The sequence below is a fragment of the Nicotiana tabacum genome, chromosome 5 (genome assembly GCF_000715075.1).
Source record: "Nicotiana tabacum cultivar K326 chromosome 5, ASM71507v2, whole genome shotgun sequence".
Taxonomy (NCBI): Eukaryota; Viridiplantae; Streptophyta; class Magnoliopsida; order Solanales; family Solanaceae; genus Nicotiana; species Nicotiana tabacum.
The window spans coordinates 140,079,727-140,098,658 of record NC_134084.1 but is presented as its reverse complement, the minus strand read 5'-3'; the positions used below and the strand labels follow the sequence as shown (position 1 = coordinate 140,098,658).

General features: G+C 40.2%; 1 protein-coding gene across 1 annotated transcript; it reads left to right on the top strand.

The window, feature by feature from the left end:
* The first annotated feature begins 10,610 nt into the window (after positions 1-10,610).
* LOC142181004 (uncharacterized) lies at positions 10,611-17,654 on the top strand. The gene is made up of 4 exons (XM_075253116.1): positions 10,611-11,033; positions 13,779-13,851; positions 14,092-14,544; positions 17,221-17,654. The coding sequence occupies exons 1-4, from the start codon at positions 10,611-10,613 to the stop codon at positions 17,652-17,654; spliced, it is 1,383 nt and encodes a 460-aa protein (XP_075109217.1).
* Positions 17,655-18,932: the final 1,278 nt, after the last annotated feature.

The following is an 18,932-nucleotide window of genomic DNA, read 5'->3' as shown; positions in this document are numbered from 1 at the left end:
GTAACTCCTATCTTGCTTTTTTAGAAGCTATTTTTAGGAAACCCATAATCCGTAAACTCTCCAGTTTATGTTGTGACTAGTTGCAGTCATAAGTTAAAGTCTTTGTAACTAGAGAGTTACGAAGTGGCTTGTAATAGTGTTATTACAAGTTAGAGTGAGTAAAAGCCTTTGTAACTATAGAGTGACAAAGTGGCATGTGGTGAGAGCATCACAAGTTAGTTAAAGTCTTTGTAACTAGGGAGTCACAAAGTGGCTTGTGGTAAGAGTACTTAGTTGAGTTGAATTCTTTGTAATAGAGTCATTACAAAGTGGCTTGTAAAAGGTGTTTTCAAGTTAATGACATTGAAAGCCTACAAGTGTAGGTCGTGGTTTTTGTGCTCTTGAGTTGAGATTTTTCCACGTAAAAATCCTCTGTGTTCTTTATTTAATGCCGAGCTATTGTGGGAACAATTAGAGAACCTGATTCTCTATACAGTAGGAACTTATCCAATGTCTCATTTACATACTGGTTCAGTAGTTAGCATTGTGAGAACTGATATAGGACCAGATCTCTATATAGTTTGGTTCATTAGTATTTTCAGTGGAAACTCATAAAGACCGGTTCTCTATACAGTTTGGTGGATACTTAGTTTCTAACAATTGATATCAGAGCGGGTTCTTTTTAGAAGGTTAACACCTAGAAAGGATCGACATGGCTGCTCCACCAAATTTTGAGGAAAGTCAATCAACCAATAGACCACAAAGATTTCAGGAATTTCAAAGGAAATGACTATTGTCACAAGTGCGGAAAACCAGGGCATTTCATCAGAGACTACCCACTTCTGAAACAAGAGAATTACAAACACAACTCTGACAAAGTAGCAAAAAGAAACCCGGTTCCTGACAAATGATTCAGCCGAAAAAGTGCAGCTGACAATGTTGTGAAACAAGCTCTTGCTGCACGGGGAGACTCCTCCAGTGAATCAGAAAATGAACCAGATGCAGGAAGGAGCTCCATGATGACAGTGGAAAATGAAGCAAAGGAATATGATTCATTGTTTGCATTAATGGCTCAGTCCGAAGAGGATGACAATGATGAGGTAAATTTCAGGGATGTTCAGAGAAATCTGAAGTCCTACTATTCGAAGAAATTGATGACATTGGCAAATGTTCTAATTGATACATATTATAGTTTTGTTTATGATAAAGATGCCTTAATCATAGAGGTAGGAGATGCTGAACAATCTAGAGATGATTTGATGGTAGTGGTTGTTGACTTGAAGGAAACCATAGAGAACCTTAGCAAAGAAAAGAATACTCTAGTAGAGAAAATTGCAGCTATTGAGCAAGAAAGGGATGATATGGTAGTTTTCATTGTAGATTTAAGGGAACAAGTGGAAGAAGTAACTAGAGAACATAATTTTCTAAAAAAAAAAATAAAAAAAATAGATGGACAACACTGAGGGAGAGGAAGTGGCTAGTAAGGCTCAACTTGAGCTTGACAGTGAGCTTAAGAAAGTTAAAACAAATCTTGTTGCTGAGCTTAAAAAGAATAGACAACTTCAGCAGGATTTAAAAGGGGTTAAAAATAATCTTTATAAGTCACTCAAATGGACCCGGTCCCCGGATATAATAATGTCTATGTACAGGAGTAATGGTGGAAACAGGCAAGGCATCGGGTTCCAAAAGGCTAAAAAATCCTATAATCCCCATAGAAAGTATGTAACTGTGGCTGATAATAGGTTGTGCACTCACTGTAGTCAAACTGGTCATTACAAGGACTCTTGTAAAGTTAAAATTAAGTCTTTACAGAAAAATAAACTTTTTATTGAAAAGAGATATACTGATGAGGAACCCGGTACCCTGAAAGGAAAAAATGTTCTGCCTGCATGGGCAAAAAGAAGTTTGATCCACCTGTTCTATCATTATAAGGGACCCAAGCTGGCTTGAGTTCCTAAGTCTAATCATTGATTTAGTGTGCAGGGGAACAATGAAAGGGAGCTGTCAATAATGGTACATGGATAGCGACTGCTCGAAGCTCATTACTGGAAGTACAAATGATTTCCTTTCACTGAAAGCCCTGCAAGGAGGGAGTGTATCCTTTTAAAATGGCAAGAAGGGATACATTGTGGGAGTTGGAAGGATCGCGAAGTCTCTTCCCCACTCTAGTGAAAATGCATACTTCGTGAAGGGGTTGAAGTATAGCTTGCTGGGTATTTCCCAAATCTGTGACAAGGAGATCTTAGCTATCTAAGTGCTGTTAATGATAATGTTGAGCTATGGAATAGAAGGCTGGGTCATGCAAGGTTCACGCTGCTGAACAAATTAGTCAAGAAGGACCTGGTTCATGGTCTGCTCAAGTCAAGCTTCAAGGATCACAGGGTGTGTAATGCATGTGTAATAGGAAAACAAGCAGATCCTCTTTCAAGCCCACTTGATCTCCTCCATATGGATCTATGTGGACCTATGAGGATGCCAAGTAGAGGAGGAAAGAGTTATAAATTTTCATCATTATAGATGACTACTCCAGATTTACATGGACCTTGTTCCTCATAACCGAAGATGAGACTCCAGCAGACATGGAGGAACCTGGTCCCTCAATCACAATATCTGGAGCAAAAAACGGAGTTGTGGATGCTGTATATGAAACTCCAGCTGCTGAGGAATTCAAACTAGATCAAAGACAAGAAATTTACTTGCCTTCTCAGCCTTTTTCTCCCAAATAGAGCCTAATAATATCAAGGAAGCATTGAAAGATACTGACTAGATTACAGCTATGCAAGAAGAGCTCCGTTAACTTGAGAAGAACAGTGTGTGGGACCTGGTTCCACGACCTGCTGACAGAACTGTTATAGGAGCCAGGCTCCCCATGCTTGGTTGAAAGGTTGTCAAAATTCCTTTTAGAAATTGGCTTTACAAGAGGGATAATTGACAACACTCTTTTTCTGAAGAAATGAGGAAGTAACCTACTCATTGTGCAGATCTATGTTGATGGCATTATCTTTGCAGAAGTTGACTCTTAATGTTAAGAATTTGCATAACTCCTGGGATGTGAGTTAGAAATGAGTACGATGGGAGAACTGAATCTCTTCTTATATTTACAAGTGGAGCAAACTCCCAAGGGGACAATGATAAGACAACAGAAGTACATCAAGAAGCTGCTGAAGAGATTTGACATGGAGACATCAAAAATCATTGACATACCCATCGCCGCAGCCCCTTCTCCAGAATGGATGAACCTGGTTCCCCTATAAATCGGACCATGTATAGAGGTATCATAGGGTCACTTCTGTAGCAGATCAGATATTGTTTTAGTGTGGGTCTTTGTGCTGAGTTTCGATCCAATCCAAAGGAATCTCATCTGAAACCTACCAAGAGAATCCTAAGATATCTCAAAGGGATGCAGGACCTGGTTCTCTACTATCCTTCAGGAGATAACCTTGACTTAATAGGATAGGCTGATGCTGATTATGTTAAATATATATTGGATAGAAAAAGCACATCTGGAACGTCACATTGTCTGGGGTCATGCCTGATCTCATGGGGTACAAAGAAACAAACTATATGGATCTTTCTACTTCTGAAGCTGAATATGTGGTTGCTGCTTCTTGTTGTGCTCAACTACTATAGATCAAGCAACATCTTGAAGACTTTGGTATATTTATAGCTTGAACCCGGTACAAAACAAGAGGACAAAGCATATTCATGTGCGACATTACTCCTTGAGGGATAGTATGGAAAAGGTTCTGATTTGTATGAAGTTCTGGAAGACGAAGGACTAGGTAGCAGACATCTTTACCAAGGCACTGAGCAGGGAACATTTTGAAAGAAATCGTCTGGAGTTGGGGTTGATCCCTCAATGATTGGCTATGTTAAGAAGGAAAGGTACAATGCTAAAAAGTATTTTTCGGCGACATCTAACTCAAATCTATACTATTACAGGTATACACATATGTCAGTTTTAGGACAAAAACTAGTAAGAGTGACATTGCACTTCTAGGAGTCTTTGCTCGAAATTTTTAAAAACCGTCAAAGAACCTGGTTCCTGTGATTGGGGTTAGTAGTCTCTCCAATACTTATATGCCTTTTTTAAGATGCTGAAGTGTCATGTTATTAATTTATTTTTGCCTTTCTCTTTCCTCTCCTCCTAACTTTTGAAGTCCAAAATATTAAACCTTTTCTAAACTGACCCGTTAACCCAAAAAGGCACTTCTTTATCTTACACCCAACTAAAACCGATTCTTTTCTTCAAAACCAAAATCAAACTTGTCTAAAAAAGAATCCTTCTTCCCAAATATGTCAGAAGTAAACCTAACTCTGTCATCTTCCAAAATCCTAACTCTATCTAAATCAAACCCCCAAGAAGTATTTGGTAGATTTTGATGAGAGTTTAACTGAAAGGGAACGGGGTAGATCTACTTTTCTAGAGCGTGAGGCGGAAATTGTTGCTGGGTTTGTAGAAGCCTTGAAGAATGGAGGAATTGGTGAATGTGCTGAAAAAGAGGGGAACTGAATGGGGGACCCGGTCCCTAAAATCCTTCTTAGGATGATAATTCTAATAATGATCTTTTTCTCTTGGGTTATGTGCTTAAATGAACCTCTGATCCAGTAAAAAGGATTGAGAAAAGCAGGCTGATTGATGATGAAGTGGTGTAACCTGCTGATGTGGTGATTGTGGAAGAGAGGATGAAGTGGAAGAATCTCCATTTGTGAAAAAAAATTATTTTTTTTTAAAAAAATGGAGAAAAGAAAGATGCAACAGTTGATAAGGGTGAGCAGATTGAGAAGAGAAAGAGGGAGATATGACAGCTTAGGGATAGAAAGGGTAGTGTAAGTGAGGAACTTAGTTCCTTACCGAAGCAAAAGGTTGAGTTATCAGGTTTGGAGAGGTAGAAGACTCTGAAGCCTAAAAAAGTGCTGTTAGGCAGAGTGTTGACTATGATATTGCTAAAAAATAGAGGAACTTCTTGACATTGTTGAGTTCGAAAAATAGAATCACCTCTTTGTTCCTCCAAGACCCAATGTTTATGAAGAATAAGTAAAACGTTCTATGTTTTATGTGACACTCTGATGCTATATATGCATGTGACTGAGTTTGCTCTTGATGAGAAGAAGCTTGGGGAGAATCTTAGTGATCTAATTGATCACTTAGCCTACTTAGATAGGTTGAGCACTAAGTTCTCATAGACCCTCGGTAGAATAGAATGCTAAGTTGAAGGGTGAGAATGAAATATTAAGGAAACAGGTGGAAGAACTGAGAGAGCAGATGATCATTGATCAAAGGAGAGTAAAATGATCGAATGGACAAGCTCATCAGGGCCTTAGCCCCTTACTTTTCCTCCTGCCCAGTGATCCATGTCTTTCACTCCTCCCAAATTCCCTTGAACTCTTATCTTCTTTTGATCCCTATATTTGATGGCATTGGTACTTTAGTTGTTTAAATTGTCATATTATGTATTGTTGAAACTACTGTGCTTTTATTATAATTACTCCACTATGGGCAATCACTCTATTTTGTGCCATGACATTCACTTGTTGTTCTTGTTAGTATTTATGATGTGTTGCCCAAGTGGCATGAGTTAATGTTGCTGAACTTCTTTTTGGTTGTGCTTCTTCTATTATTATTTTCGATGATGCCAAAAGGGGAAAGTTATATAGGTGTCAACAAGGGTGTGAAAGTTAGACAACAATGTATGAAAGTTATATAGGTGTCAACATGGGGGAGGAATAGAATCAAATTGATATGTTGTGTTGTGCATGAAAGATAGCTTTGCTTCACAGGGGGAATGTTGCTGATAATATGTTGATTATAGGTCTCATCTAATATGTTTATTATAGGTCTGATCCACAGGGAAGCATGTGAGGAATCTGGTTCTCAAGAGGAATAATAATTTTGGGTTTGTCATCATCAAAAAGGGGAAAATTGATCTAAGTTACACTATCTCATGTTTTGATGATGACAAATGTTCTCAACGAACTGGGTACGGACCAGATGTGATCAGTACATGTAATGAATATGATTCTCAGGGGGAATAATTTTGGGTTTGTCATTCATCAAAAAGGGGGAAATTGATAAGTTATGAAACTTTGAGTTTTGATGATTTGCCAAACAGTCTTGAGGAACCAGTTATGATCAACTCCTTAGGTTCGGTTTTCATAGGGAATATGACTGATTCGTAGGGGGAACAATATGGATATTTGGTTCTCAGGGGGAGTATCAATTCTAAGTTTATCGTCATCAAAAAGGGGGAAATTGATAGGTTACAAGTACCTTGGGCACAAGTACTTTACTTTATGTTTTGATGATCTAAAAAACTTACTATCTAGAACCAGACAAGGAACCTGTTACACATTTACAAGACCTTGAGATCACAAAGTTCCATGTTGGGATCCAGCGTGGGATATAACTTAACTCTTCAAAGTGGAAGGAACAACCGAGGGAACAGGTCCCTACCAGTTCCTGAGGAGACTGTATGACGTCAACTCTCCAGTAGGAAAGTTGTTGCATGCACAGCCATCTGCATAGGAACAGTGCAACGGTCAACTTTCTATGGAAGGCTTTTTACCTACCTTGCTTACATCATTGTAAATTATGTCACACACATATAAATACAATCAAGGAAGGTAAAACAACTTACATGCCTGGTACAATCATTCAAGTTTATAGACTCAAGATAATCTGGGCAGTGTACCCTTAGATTCATAAGAACCTGATTAGGGATCTGATCCCTTGGTGTTCCCCTAAAAGAATTATAAGTCAACTATACAATTGGAAAGCAACTGCAGAAAGTGACTGCCTGCAACTGTACACACAACAGTGCAACAGTCACTTCCCATTAGGAAGAGGCATGTACTAACCAAGAATTGACATCACCATGATGATGTCTTTTGTAGTATAAACCTGGTGCAAGGCACAAGACATTCTTCTCAACACTTGCAAAATCAGATAAGGAAATATTATCTCAAGTGCTAGCAACAACCTCTCTCAAGAACAAAGTTGTTGCAACCTCAAGGACCGGATCCAAGATTGAAGATATCTTAAGTCCATAGGTTTGTTGAGTCTTTGTTATTTGTTCTTCATTGTAACTCCTATCTTGTTTTCTTAGAATCTATTTTTAGGAAACCCAAAATCAGTAAACTCTCCAGTTTATATTATGACTAGGTGTAGTCATAAGTTAAAGTCTTTGTAACTAGAGAGTTACAAAGTGGCTTTTAATAGTGTTATTACAAGTTAGAGTGAGTAAAAACCTTTGTAACTATAGAGTGACAAAGTGGCTTGTGGTGAGAGCATCGCAAGTTAGTTAAAGTCTTTGTAACTAGGGAGTCACAAAGTGGCTTGTGGTAAGAGTGTCACAAGTTAGTTGAGTTGAATTCTTTGTAATAGAGTCATTACAAAGTGGCTTGTAATAGTTGTTTACAAGTTAGTGAAGTTGAAAGCCTACAAGTGTAGGTTGTGGTTTTTGTCCTCTTGAGTTGGGATTTTTCCACGTAAAAATCCTCTGTGTTCTTTATTTACTACCGAGCTACTGTGGGAACAATTAGAGAACCTCATTAGGAACTTATCATATGTCTGATTTATATACTGGTTCAGTAGTTAGTACTGTGGGAACTAATATAGGACCAGATCGCTACACAGTTTGGTTCATTAGTATTTTCAGTGGAAACTTATAGAGAACCCTATTCTCTATACAGTTTGGTGGACACTTAGTTTCTAACACTAGGAAGGCCAGCAGGAGCAGCACCACTAACATGAGACAAGTTCAGTAAGTTGTTCATTGATCATTTCCTTCCAGACAGCGTGAGGCAAAAATATGCTATAGACTTTGAGAGATTTGTTCAGTCTCCAGATATGGATATGTCGACATATAACACCAAGTTTTGTAATCTGGCTAGATATGCTCCTTACTTAGTGCCTACCCAAGAAGCTCGAGTTTAGAGGTTTGTTGATGTATTGGTTGGTCGTCCATACACTGCAATAGCCCCGCAGATGGAGACTTTGTCCTACTCTTATGGTGTCGATCTCGCTAGAAATATTGAAAACAAAGGATGCGACGAGCGTGCAACCAGGGATTTATGTAAGAAGGCCAAGACAGAGGGATCTTTCAATGGCGGTTTTAGTGGAAATCACAGAGCAGGAAGTTAGGGACAACAATAATAGCGTTCTCATAAAGGGTACTTGTCTTCACAGTCCACATATAGGCCACATTACACACAAGGTACTTGGGAACCATCATCATCTGGACATCGTAATTCTGGGCAGATATATGCCACTACTCCAGTCTGCCAGACATATGGTAGATCACATTTGGGCTAGTGTTGTGTTTTGACTGGAGAGTGCTTTCGGTATGGCCAGTTGGGACATCACTTGAGAGATTGCCCTCAGCCTCAGAGGAATTTTAGCCAAGCTTCTATTCAGTCAGCTGAACCTACTCAGACCACTTGTAATACTTCAGGTGCTATAGGTACAGGAAATAGAGGTCGAGGTGCTGGAGATCGTGCTACTATGAATCAAGGACAAGGGAATGTTGGTAGAGGTCAGGCGAGAGTTTTTGCAGTTACTAGACAGGATGCTCAGGCCTCGAATGCTGTGGTTACATGTATTCTTTCTGTCTGTTCATTTGATGCACTTCCGTTGATTGATCTAAGATCTACTCACTCCTATGTGCCCTCGTACTTTGCTTTGAGGTTTAGTAGACAACCTAAGCTATTAAATGATCCTTTTCTAGTTGCTACTCCTGTTGGAGAGTCTCTATTAGCTGAATACATGTATCGTGCTTGTTAGATTCGGTTTGAGGGTAGAGATACTCTAGCCGACCTTATTGTATTTGATATGATTGACTTTGACATGCTGATGGGAATGGACTGGTTATCTTCTTGCCATGCTATCATCAATTGTCATGCAAAGATAGTTAAGTTTGATATACCAAACGAACCCAATTTTGTTTTAAAAGGGGGCCAGGTTCCAGAGTTTTGCAAAGTTGTATCTTTTATGAAGGCTCAACGACTTTTGAAGAAAGGTTGTTTGGGTGTCTTAGCTATTGTAAATGACACAAGAAAGGAAACAATTGGTATAGAAAATGTACCAGTAGTGAGAGAATTTTCTTATGTATTTCCTAAGGATTTACTACGATTGACTCCAGTACGAGAAATAAATTTTGGTATTGATTTGCTACCTGACACACAACCCATATCGATACCCCCATATCGGATGGCACCAGCAGAGTTGAGGGAGCTAAAGCAACAGTTACAAAATTTGTTAGATAAGGGTTTTATTAGACCTAGTGTATCACCATAGGGTGCACCAGTATTGTTCGTAAAGAAGAAAGACGGATCTCTAAGAATGTGCATTGATTTCAGGCAGTTAAACAAGATAACAATACACAATAAATATCCTTTGCCTCATATAGATGACATGTTTGATCAGTTATAAAGAGCTTCCCACTTTTCAAAAATTAACCTCCGATATGGTTATCATCAGCTTAGAATCAAAGATGAAGATATTTCTAAGATTGCTTTCAGGACTCGGTATGGGCACTATGAGTTTCTGGTGATGCCTTTCTGACTGACTAATGCTCCAGCTACATTCACGAATTTAATGAATATGGTGTTCAAGCCGTTTCTAGATTGATGTGTAATAGTATTTATTGATGATATCATGATATATTCTTGTAGCCAAGGAGAACACGAGAATCATCTCAGGACTTTGTTGCAGACATTGCGAGTTTATGCTAAGTTCTTGAAGTGTGAATTTTGGCTAGACTCAGTAGCATTTCTGGGGCATGTTGTATCCAAAGATGGAATTATGGTAGATCCTAAGAAGATAGAAGTTGTGCAGAAATGGCCCAAACCTACTTCTCCTACAAAGATTTGTAGCTTTTTAGGCTTAGCAGGCTATTACAGGCATTTTGTGCAGGATTTCTCCAGAATAGCAGCGCCCTACTGACTAAGCTAACTCAGAAAAATGCAAAGTTTTAGTGGACGGAGGAATGTGAGTAGAGCTTTTAGAAACTCAATACATGTTTGACAATTGCACCACTATTAGCCTTACCATAAGGTTTTTGAGGATTTACAGTATTCTGTGATGCCTCGAGGGTGGGGTTAGGATGTGTTCTCATGCAAAATGGTCGCGTTATAGCTTATGCTTGAGACAATTAAAAAAGCACCAGCAAAACTATCCTACACATGATTTGGAGATGGCTGCGATGGTATTTGCTCTAAAAATTTGGAGGCATTACCTATACGGCGAAACTTGTGAGATTTATACTGACCATAAAAGTCTGAAGTATATCTTTCAGCAGAGAGATCTAAATCTTCGGCAGCGTCGATGGATGGAACTACTCAAAGAATATGACTGTTCTATTTGTATTATCATGGAAAAGCCAATGTAGTGGTTGATGCATTAAGCAGAAAATCTATGGGGAGTTTAGCACATATAGCTCCTGCAAAAAGACTTTTGGCCAAAGATATTCAGAGACTAGAAGATACAAGTATCAAATTTCGGAAATTCAGAGGCGTTGTTGGCTTGTGCTCAGGCTAAGTATTCATTAGTTGAGCACATTAAGGCCACCCAGTATGAGGATGAGCGATTATGCAAATACAGAGATACGGCCTTAGCTAGTAAAAGCAAGGATATGATTGTTGAAAGTGATGGTGTTCTTCGAATAGGTGACAGACTATGTGTAGCAGACGTAGATGGGTTGAGACAAGCTATTCTTGAAGAAGCCCACAACTCTAGATACACCATACATTTGGGATCCACAAAAATGTACCATGACCTGAAGCAATTTTATTGGTGGGAAGGTATGAAGAAAAATGTTGCTAACTTTGTTTCTAACTGTTTGACTTGTCAACAGGTCAAGGCTGAGCATCAGTCACCCACAGGACTACTACAACAAGTTGAGATTCCAGAGTGGAAATGGAAAAGAATTACTATGAATTTTGTCACAAGGCTACCACAAACCCTAAGAGGTTATAACTCTATATGGGTGATTGTAGATCGTTTGATAAAAATCAGTACACTTTTTGCCAGTAAGGACTACACATGGAGGAGTGAGGTATGCACATATATTTATGAACAAAATTGTCACGATCCAAATTCTCCCTCCGTGTATTGTCGTGATGGCACCTAGTCTCTATGACTAGGTAAGCCTAACACTTTTCAAAAATGAAATGAAAACATGAAAATTAACAACTAACAAGGAAATTTAAATGAGTAGTTAAGATGCCACTCGGCATATACATTGATCACTCTCGAAATGTACACAACTATTCCAAGACCCGGAACACCGTGAATCACAAACTATAGAATGAAATTAGTTTCTCTATACTCCAGAGTCTAACAAAATGGAAATACAGGAAGTGCCTGACATAGGGAAGAGTAGAAAGGGACTCCGAGATCTGCGGACGCAGCAGATATACCTTAAAGTTTCCAAAGCTGTCTTGACTCACTGATAATGCGGCTGATATGCGGTACCTGGATCTACACACAAAAAACATGTGCAGGGAAGGGCATAAGTATATATATATATGATAAAACAAGGCGGAATGAAATATTGTAGTAAAATAAAGACTTAAATTTAACAAGAATGAAATCACAGAAGGTAACAACTCAATACATAGAGATAACAGAGATACCGTCTCGTAGTCCCAAACGTAAATGTGCAGGGGGATCTCCCGGAATACCGTTCCGTAGTCCCAAAGTAAATATGCAAGATAGGGGGATCTCCCAGAATACCGTTCCGTAGTCCCAAAGTAAATATGTAGGGAAATCTCCCAGAATACCGTTCCATAGTCCCAAAAGTAAATACATAACTCAACAGTAGAAATAACAGCTACAACATGAAATCCTACAATTTAGACTAAGTACAAGTCAAGGAAGAAGCATGGAATTCATTAAGCATGTTGCACAGAGTTCAGATAGGCAATTAAGACACTTAGACATGCTATTCTAACTAAACAAGATAATTACATATGCTACTGTAGCTCAATTAAAGTGAAACAGGTTATTACTTAGTGAAAAACGAAATTTTACAACAAATAGCCCGTGTACGCACTCGTCACCTCACGTACACGGTGCTCACATATCAAAACAGTACCAAATCCTAAGGGGAGCTCCCCCCACAAGGTTATGGCAGGCCAGTTACCTCGAACCAAGCTCAAATCAATCCGTAACAATGCTCTTTCCAAGAATATCTGACTCCAAACGACCCAAATCTAGCCAAAATTGATTACATAACATAAATAAAACTACAAGAAACTAATCTAGCTAATGAAATCAAAGCTAAAGCAAGAAATTTGAAAATCGCCCAAAATGCCTCCTCGGGACCATGCCTCAAAATTGGGTAAAAGTCACCAAATATGAATACTCATTCACTCACGAGTTCACTCATACCAAAATTATTCAAATCCGATATCAAAATCCCAATCAAAACTCAAAAACTTAGTTGAAGAACTTCCATCCTTCTTCCACAAATTTCTCACCCAAATTCCTTAATTAAATGATGAAATTAACTATAGATTAATGGAATACAACCAAATACGAGTTAGGAATCATTACCCAATAGCTTCCTCTGAAAATCCTTCAAATTATCACCTAAATCCAAGCTCTCAAAGTCCAAATGGTGAAAAATGACATAAACCCTCGATTTGGCCCTTTTTGTGCTAGTGATCTCTCACCTGCGGACCCCCAGCAGCACTTGCGATGCCGTACTTGCGATGCTGCACCTGCGGGACTTCCATCAGAGGTGTGGAATTGATTTAAGACATCTAGGTCCACTTCTACGATAAAGTGGCCACACCTGGAGACAATTGTCTGCTTTTGCAGTCCTTCACCGCTTCTGAGATCTCTCCATCGCATTTGCGGGCATCGCAGATGCGGAATTCACCTCGCACCTGAATCCCCTATCACTCCTCCATTTTCCACTTCTACACTTCTCGCTACGCACATGCGATCCTGCACCTGCGGTCTCCCTACCACAGGGTGCAAACACACCAGAAACCAGCAACTTCAGAAATTGAATAAGTCCAATATTTCATCCGTTAAGCACCCGAAATACACTCGAGGCCCTCGGGACCTCAACCAAAAATATAAACCAATCCTAAAACACCACACGAACTTATTCGATCCCTCAAATCTCATTAAACAATGGTAAAATCATAAATCATCTTCCAATTCAAACTTAAAGTTCAAAATTCTACAACCGATGCCGAAACCTATCAAACCATGTACGAATGACCCCAAATTTAGCAAAGAAGTCATATTTACCATTGCGAACCTATTCCAACTTCCAGATTCAGATTTCAACCCCGATATAAAAAAATTCACTACCGGTCCAAATCTCCAAAAATTCGACTTTCGCCATTTCAAGCCTAAATGAGCTATGTACTTCCAAAACACAATCCGAACACACCCCTAAGCGAAAAATCACCCAATGGAGCTTTTTTTTTTTTAACGAAATCGACGGAACTCCATTTCGGAGTCATCTTCACACAGTTCTAACGATAGTCCAAATCCTAAGACTTAAGCTTTCGTTTAGGGGATAAGTGTCCTAAAACACTCCAAAAACCAAAATTAAACCTCACGGCAAGTAATAATAGCAGAGATAGATATGGAGGATGCAGTTAATAGGGGATCGAGGCTAAGAACGACTAGCCGGGTCGTTACAAAAATTGCCTGACTTTACAGAGTTCCAGTATCTATCATCTCTGATAGAGGAGCACAGTTTACTTCACGCTTTTGGAAATATTTTCAAGAATCATTCGGTACATGAGTAGATCTCAGTACTGTATTTCATCTACAGATGGGCAGGCAATCAGAACGTACAATACAGATCTTGGAGGATATGCTGAGAGCTTGTATTCTTGAGTTTAGAGGTAGTTGGGACACTTATCTAACTTTAGCTGAATTTGCTTACAACAATAGCTTCAAGTCCAGTATTCAAATGGCACCGTACGAAGCATTATATGGTAGAAGATGTCGTTCTCCTATCGGATGGTTTGAAGATGGTAAGACTAACTTATTGGGACCCAACTTAGTAAAAGAAGCTATTGACAAGGTCCAATTAATTAGGCAGAGAATGCTCACATCTTAAAGCAGACAAAAGTCTTATGCAGATAAGAGAAGAAGAGGTTTAGTGTTCATAATTGGGGACAAAGTGTTCCTACGAGTCTCCTCTATGAAAGGTGTGATGCGATTTGGGAAAAGAGGCAAGTTGAGACCCAAGTTTGTAGGACCGTATGAGATACTAGACCGAGTGAGAGTTGTGGCTTATCGTTTGGCACTTCCTCCTGAGTTCTCTTTTATTCATCCAGTGTTTCATGTCTCTATGCTTAGAAAATGTATATCGAACTCCTCTCATATGCTTGAAGCACCGACTATACCGCTTGATGAGAAGTTGTCTTACGAGGAGGAGCTGATATCTTTTGTTGATAGACAAGTAAGAAAGCTACGATCAAAAGAAATTGTGTTCTTGAAAGTCCTATGGAGGAACAATACTGTTGAAGAACCTACATGGGAAGTGGAAGATGTTATGCGAGTCAAGTATCCCCATTTATTTCAATCTACAGGTACGTACTAGAGTTAAATTCGAAAAATGAATTTCATAAGGTGGGAAGGATGTAATACCACATATTGGATATTTAGTAAATAAAAAAAATTAAGTCCAAAGGAAAAAAGAAGAAGGAACTAACTAATAAAACAAAACAAAAAAAAGGATAGGGAATTGAAACAAAAGGGCCAAAGCCTATTAGAGCCCTATCTGCCAATGAAAAAGGGTTAGGGGAAGGGGAAAGAAGCAAAAGCTTCAGGAGAAACGAAAAACAAAAACAAGCGGAGAATGTTGGCTTGCCTAGTACCACGATAGGCGCCATCACGACGGGTTAGGTTTTGGGTCGTGATAAGTTGGTATCAGAGCCTAGGTTACATAGGTCTTACGAGTCATGAGAAAGTTTAGTAAAGTCTTGCGGATCGGTACGGAGACGTCTGTACTTATCTTCGAGGGGCTGCCAAACCCTTAGAAACTTCACATTTTTTAATTCTTGTCGTGCAAATCTGTTGATTCTAGTAACTAAACTTCTGTTATTCTATTTTCTTACAGATGGTGAGGACACATGCTAGTGGATAGGATGGACAACCACCAGTACCACTAATCAGGACTGCAAGAGGCTAAGGTCGCGGTAGAGGCCGTGATAAGGGCAGAGGTGCAGCTCGCACAACAGCTAGGGCAACACTTACAGACCTACTAGTTGCCCCAGTTCAGGATCAGGTCCTAGTTGTGGATGCACCAGTGGGACCAGCTCAGGCACCAGCTGTGCCCATCGTGATTCCAGGACTTCAAAAGGCCTTAGCTCAAATTTTGACTGTGTGCACCAGTCTTGCTCAGTCGGTCTCTATTCCGGCTGCAGTAGCCACTTCTCAGGCTGGGAGAGGTACTTAGACTCCTGTGCCCACACACCAGAGCAGGTGATACAGGGACTCCGGACACCGGGTACTACCAGCCCAGCCGGTGGTAGCTGCTCGTGTCACGCCCCAACCTCGAGAGGTGCGACCGGAGCTCAATCGAGTGAACCCAACTGAGCAAGCCTTACCATACACTTCCTACCCACCTCGATATGAATAAAGAAACCATACTTTTGTTTATCCATTTAGACGGGGAAAGATAGAACATTCTACATTGACAGTTCATTTTAAACACCACATTAAACCGTAGATGAGTTAGTTTCCAAGATCCCTATAGAGTTACAATTTATAGGCAACATAAGTTTAGAATTAAAACATGGTTCGTAGACCCATCCAACCCCCGTACATAACCCACACATATGTCTATGGAGCCTATAGGATGCAAAAGATGAGTTTGACAACGCCGGCAACAAGGCCCCGGATATACCTCAAAAGTGAAAGTCCACAATACAAAGATATACAATATAGCCCCTTGAAGGAGAAAGGGGCTCACCAAGATCTTGAGAAGACGGATGCTTCGCTACACACGATCGCCATTATCCGCTATGGAGCCACCTACATTCATTTAAAAAAATGTAGCACCCTCGGCAAAAGGGACGTTAGTACCATGAAACAGTACTAGTATGTATAACTAAACAACATCTAATTAGAAAGAATTTTCATACACAAATAAGGAGATCACAGGTATCACTCCAAAGCTTTAAACGATCACAACATTATCAACATGAAATAATTACACAACCTTTACATCATATTTCCATAGCCTTTAGTTGGGCATTTCATACTGTTCCACATCGTTCACATTACCACCATTATCTTGAGTGGAGTCCGATCTCGACCCGATCGGCTAGGCCGTCTCCCGAAGACGTTACCAATATTTTATTCTCACTTTCCAGTTTCAATCATCAATGCATAACCGCCATGTGTGTATGTCATGGCGTCCGATCACGGCCCGATTGACTAGGCCGCCTCACCGAGGCATTACCATTTTCCATTATTCATCTCACTCCAATCTTTGGTTACACATGGATTAGTATACCGGAACTTGGGGACACAATTTTCACATTCCACAATTCACGTTTCACATTGTTCCCATTTTCAACATTAGGTTTGTAATTCAAGAGAGTATGGCACACAAGAGCAAATAAGGTTGTAGGCATAGATGAGACTTCATGTAAATGGCACAACAACACACTTCAATTTCAATCTAAGGTCTAAGCATTTCGATACATGATTCATAGTCCTTGCAACTTTTCAAATTATCAAGAATAACACGTTGATCAATTTGAGACACAGTTTCCACACAGATAAGGTTGCAACACCAAGTCAAGTGAAATAGCAATCAATACAAGAATTCAATTTAATCTTACCGTACTCACACAACCAACGATAAAGCTCAATTTCTAAAAGACGGGGTTTTAGCCATACATACCTCAATAAAGCTTTCCTTATTCCTTACAAAATTCCGAAACTTTTAGCACTTTGATCTATTGCGTAAGAATTACAATTTAAACCGAAAATTAGAGACGAGATTGAGATTCTAGCTTGTTTTGAGCATACTATCAAACACTAAAGGTTCATTGTTATCTTAGTCCCTTCTGAGAGGCGTAGACCGGTTGGTGAAACACCACTTACATAGTTGTAGTTATCCTTCCTCTTCTTGGAGAAGTATGTGGCGTAGTCTCGTAGAGAGGAGCTGCGCAGACAGTTCGAGCAGTTACATCAAGATTATATGACTGTGATACAGTATGAGATGAGGTTTTATAAGTTAGCCCGTCATGCAGTTTTGTCAATTCCCACTGATAGGAAGAGGACCAGGAGGTTCGTTGATGGCCTCACATTTCAGCTGCGGCTGCTTATACCTAGAGAGAGGGTGTTTGGTGCTACTTTTAAGGAGGTTGTTGACATTGCTCGAGAGATAGGGTCTATCCACCGCCAAGAGCGGGTTGAGAGGGAGGCTAATAGGCCTTGTGGATCAGGTAGTTTTGGTGGCGTTCCTTCTGGAGGAAAATTCCACCATGACAGGGGTTGTCCCTATAGGCATGCTCAGACGACTCAACCAGTTCATCGTGGTGAGTTACTCAGCCACAGTTCTCACATTAATCGCTCATGCCAGTATTCATTCAGTGCACTACCAGCACAAAGTTCTCACCATGCCTCGTCTGCTCAGGTTTTTGCGGGTAGTTCCTCGGGGTATCAGGAGGAACAGTTCCATTAGAGGAGGGGTTGTTTCGAGTGCGGGGATCTTGGTCATAAAAAGAGAGATTGCCCTAGGTTGTCGAGCAGGACTCCACATCAGAATTCTTGGCCGATGGCACCAACACCAACAACTACACCACTTGCTCAGCCAGCTCGGGGTGGGGCCCAATTAGCGTAAGGTTGCCCTAGAGGGGGAGGCCGATCATGTGGCGGTCAAGCCTTATTCTATGCTCTTTCCACCAGACCAGATGCCATTGCTTCAGATGCAGTGATCACATGTATTGTCTCAGTTTGCCACAGGGATGCCTCTGTATTATTTGATACTGGTTCCACTTATTCATATGTGTCATCGTATTTTGCTCATTATTTGTATATGCCTCGTAAGTCTCTCATTTCATCTGTTCATGTATCTACACCAGTAGGCGATACTATTGTTGTGGATCGTGTCTATCGATCGTGTGTGGTGACTGCTGGCGGATTAGAGACTAGAGTTGATCTATTGTTGCTTAGCATGGTTGATTTCAATGTGATCTTGGGTATGGACTGGTTGTCTCCATGTCATGATGTTCTAGATTGTCACGCTAAGACTGTGATACTAGCGATGTCGAGGTTGCCACAGATTGAGTGGAGAGGTTCTCTAGACTACGTTCCCAGTAGGGCAATTACATACTTAATGGACCAGCGAATGGTTGGGAAGGGTTGCCTATCTTATTTGGCCTCTGTGAGGGATGTTAGTGCTGAGACTCCTACTATTGATTCTGTTCCGGTGGTGCAAGATTTTCCAGATGTGTTTCCTGCAGACCTACCGGGCATGCCACCCGACAGAGATATTGACTTTGGTATTGACTTGGTGATGGACACTCATCCTATTTCTATTCCTCCATACTGTATGACACCGACTAAGGTGAAGGAGCATCTTCAGGAGCTCCTTGAGAAGGGGTATATTAGACTTATTGTGTCACCATGGGGTGCACCGGTTCAGTTTGTGAAGAAAAAAGATGACTCTATGAGGATGTGCATTGATTATATGCAGTTGAACAAAGTCACAATCAAGAAAACGTATCCTTTGCCACATATTAATTATCTATTTGACCAGCTTCAGGGAGCGAGGGTATTCTCCAAGATTGAATTGAGGTCAGGGTATCACCAGATGAAGATTTGGGACTTGTACATTGTTATCAGCTTTCAGGACCCGTTATGGTCATTATGAGTTCCTTGTGATGTCTTTTGGGCTGCCCAACGCCCTAGTAGCATTCATGCATCTGATGTACAGTGTGTTTCAGCCTTATCTCGACTC

What these genes read in the sequence shown, in the direction of transcription:
- LOC142181004 (XM_075253116.1), top strand. Translation starts at nt 10,611, where the DNA reads ATGATTGTTGAAAGTGATGGTGTTCTTCGAATAGGTGACAGACTATGT. An exon ending in ACTACACATGGAGGAGTGAG is followed by an intron (nt 11,034 to 13,778) that starts GTATGCACATAT and finishes TTTCATCTACAG; the next exon opens with ATGGGCAGGCAATCAGAACG. An exon ending in TTGTATTCTTGAGTTTAGAG is followed by an intron (nt 13,852 to 14,091) that starts GTAGTTGGGACA and finishes AGTCTTATGCAG; the next exon opens with ATAAGAGAAGAAGAGGTTTA.